The sequence below is a fragment of the Egretta garzetta genome, unplaced genomic scaffold (genome assembly GCF_000687185.1).
Source record: "Egretta garzetta isolate BGI_Z169 unplaced genomic scaffold, ASM68718v1 scaffold713, whole genome shotgun sequence".
NCBI classification, from domain to species: domain Eukaryota; kingdom Metazoa; phylum Chordata; class Aves; order Pelecaniformes; family Ardeidae; genus Egretta; species Egretta garzetta.
The window spans coordinates 439,474-441,958 of NW_009259104.1; the positions used below are offsets into that span (position 1 = coordinate 439,474).

Consider the following 2,485-nt stretch of genomic DNA (forward strand, 5'->3'; position numbering starts at 1 on the left):
ATAAAACAACACTCAGCAGCAAAGCGACATAATCTTGCAGATATACTTCTCAAAAAACCTAACTTCTGCTCCTCATAACTAATCCCAACATATTATCAACATATATGTTATTATCAACATACCATATTACCAACATATCTCCATAACTGATCCCAACCCATGCCTGGCTGAGATGTCATGAGATGGCATGTAAGTTGTGAGAAAATCTTTATCATTCATCCCATGGGCCTGTAGTTAGCTTGTGTGTTTTGCTTAGTGGTGGGCCTTTTGGTTTTTTTGTTTGGTTTTTGGGTTTGGGTTTTTTTTTTTTTTTAGTTTTATTAGTAGCTCTTCTCTGAGCCTAATCTTAGAAGAAGAGGCTGAGTTGCTGCCATCTCTTGAAATGGCAGATCACAGCAGTTGACCCGAGGTGCAAAACTCACTGAAATTCTCTTCTCTAAAGGCTCAGCAGCAAAATCAGTTTATTTGCTAATCTGAGTTAAGTATCTGTGTGTCTACACTTAGTATGAGGCAAGTGGAAGGTAAGTGTGATTTAAGATAATCCACTGTATAGCAGGTTAAGCAGACGACTTGATGTTTGCTGGCGGCTAAGAGATTTGCTGCTGTGACACTGCTAGCATGTGGTAACATGTCAAATTGCAGTTGGTCCCTTTTATGGTCATCTATCTTCAAGCAACATGTGAGGAAGGAGAAATACTTTAAGGTGTCGCAATTACATTTAAAATGTCTGAAAGAACTTAAGCGAGACACAGTATCATTTTTTCACTCTGTTAGAGAAATGGCAATAGTTACTAAAAGTTAAGTACCAGCTGGGCTGATGCCTACTAAACAGAGACTTTATTTTGGCAGCAAACTCAAGTGATATAATGGATTTTTTTAGCCCCCCTTTCATTCCAGTGTTATTTTGCTATTTTCAAGTGCCTTTTTACTTCATGTTTCTCAAACAAACAGAGTAGTGAGGCCCTGGAACAGCTTTCCAGCACGTTAGGACAGTGACAGAAAACCTAATTAATTCTAAGATGGAGAGTTTCCAATTTATGAATGGTATTCTATGGGAGGGATGTGTGCAATAGCAAAAGAGACAGGACTTCTCCCGAAACCGTAGCAGTCTCGCTTTCATACACCCTTGACTGTCCTAGCTTGGCTGAAGTGAGAAGAGTTCTGCCAGTTTGGAGCAGGTAAGGGCCTGGCTTAGATGACCTCAGATTCAATGACTTCAGCCTTGACAGGATAATTGTCACAAATTCAGGAACTAAGCGCATAGTCTCAACAGAAGTGTGGGGTTGCAAGTGGAGGCAGAAGGACAGACCATGGTATATTACCCTCTTCTTACTGTTAAGTCAGTAAGAGCTTGGCTACGTTCTTTGCACCCCCATGGCTTGTACGTCCAGGCCCTAATTTCTGAGCAGATCAGGGCATTTGTGTAATACTCTTTACTGCAGTAAATTAATGGGGCACTCAGAAGGTAAAATTAGATAGGTACACAAATCTGCTCAGCCACGGTGATTTAAACGTGTTCTTTCTTCAGTTTGATACAAATGATTTTCTAGTGCATTTCCTCATCTGTCTTAGAAATGAACTTTATCACTTTATTACCCAGCTGAGAAGTACCTGGCTGTGAAGTCAGACTTCTTTACCCCCCACTTTTAATAGAAGGAGATTATTTAAAGCTGTAGGTAGCTCCAAAATTTCTCTTTCCTCCTTTGCTGAGAAAAGCCCCGATTCCTGTGACTGCTGCACACTTACCCAAGGAGGCAATCGCTTTTGTATCTGTCCTTAGGAAAGATCAAACCAAAATAAATTGTGAAGAAGGAGGGAGTAGGAAAAAAGTAATCGTTATTTTCAGTTCCATTTATTCTGGAGCAAGGATCCTCAGTATCTGTAAATTGCTTAGATCTGTTCTGTTTAAAGGGTTTCTATCAGCTGAGGATCTGGTTCCTTGTACTTAGCAGGATATTTATTTGAAGTTGTGTTGGGTTTTTTTTTTTCCCTTTATTTGAATGCAGGGCTTCATACATTTCAAGAAGTTAATTTTTGGGGAAATGTTGTCTTACCATAAGAGCTGACTGTCATGGCGGTATAATTCCAGCCTCACCAAAACATCTAAGCAGAACATTAATTGCTGTTGCAACATGAAGCATCTGAAAGGCCCCTATGTTTCATAATATCCACTACAACTTTATTTTTGTTATAAACAGCGGAATGTTTCAACTACAAGCGATAATACTGAGGCCAAATTAATTTACATCTATGTCATCCCATGGGCATCAGTATGCCTGTGAGAGCGTAATCCTGGCAGAATGTCAGCCAGTCTGGTTTTTTTCTCCATTTTTGGCTGGCTAGAGCTTTGGGCCAGGATCTGTTTCTCATTATGTGTCAGATATTACACACAGGAGAAGAATCCAGAACCCGTGTTAGGCTCCATGGGAAGTTAAGCACCTCCTAATGGGATCCAGAAGAAGCAGCAGGCTGAGCAGAGCACAGA

At 40.3% G+C, this 2,485-nt stretch overlaps 1 protein-coding gene across 1 annotated transcript in view; it reads right to left on the reverse strand.

The window, feature by feature from the left end:
- Positions 1–2,073, reverse strand: part of RP9 (RP9 pre-mRNA splicing factor) — a 13,889-nt gene extending 11,816 nt beyond the window's left edge. Inside the window, exon 1 of the mRNA XM_035890839.1 lies at positions 2,055–2,073. Within this exon, the coding sequence (XP_035746732.1) occupies positions 2,055–2,073 (19 nt within the window). The remainder of the gene's footprint in view (positions 1–2,054) is intronic.
- Between the last annotated feature and the right edge of the window lie 412 nt (positions 2,074–2,485).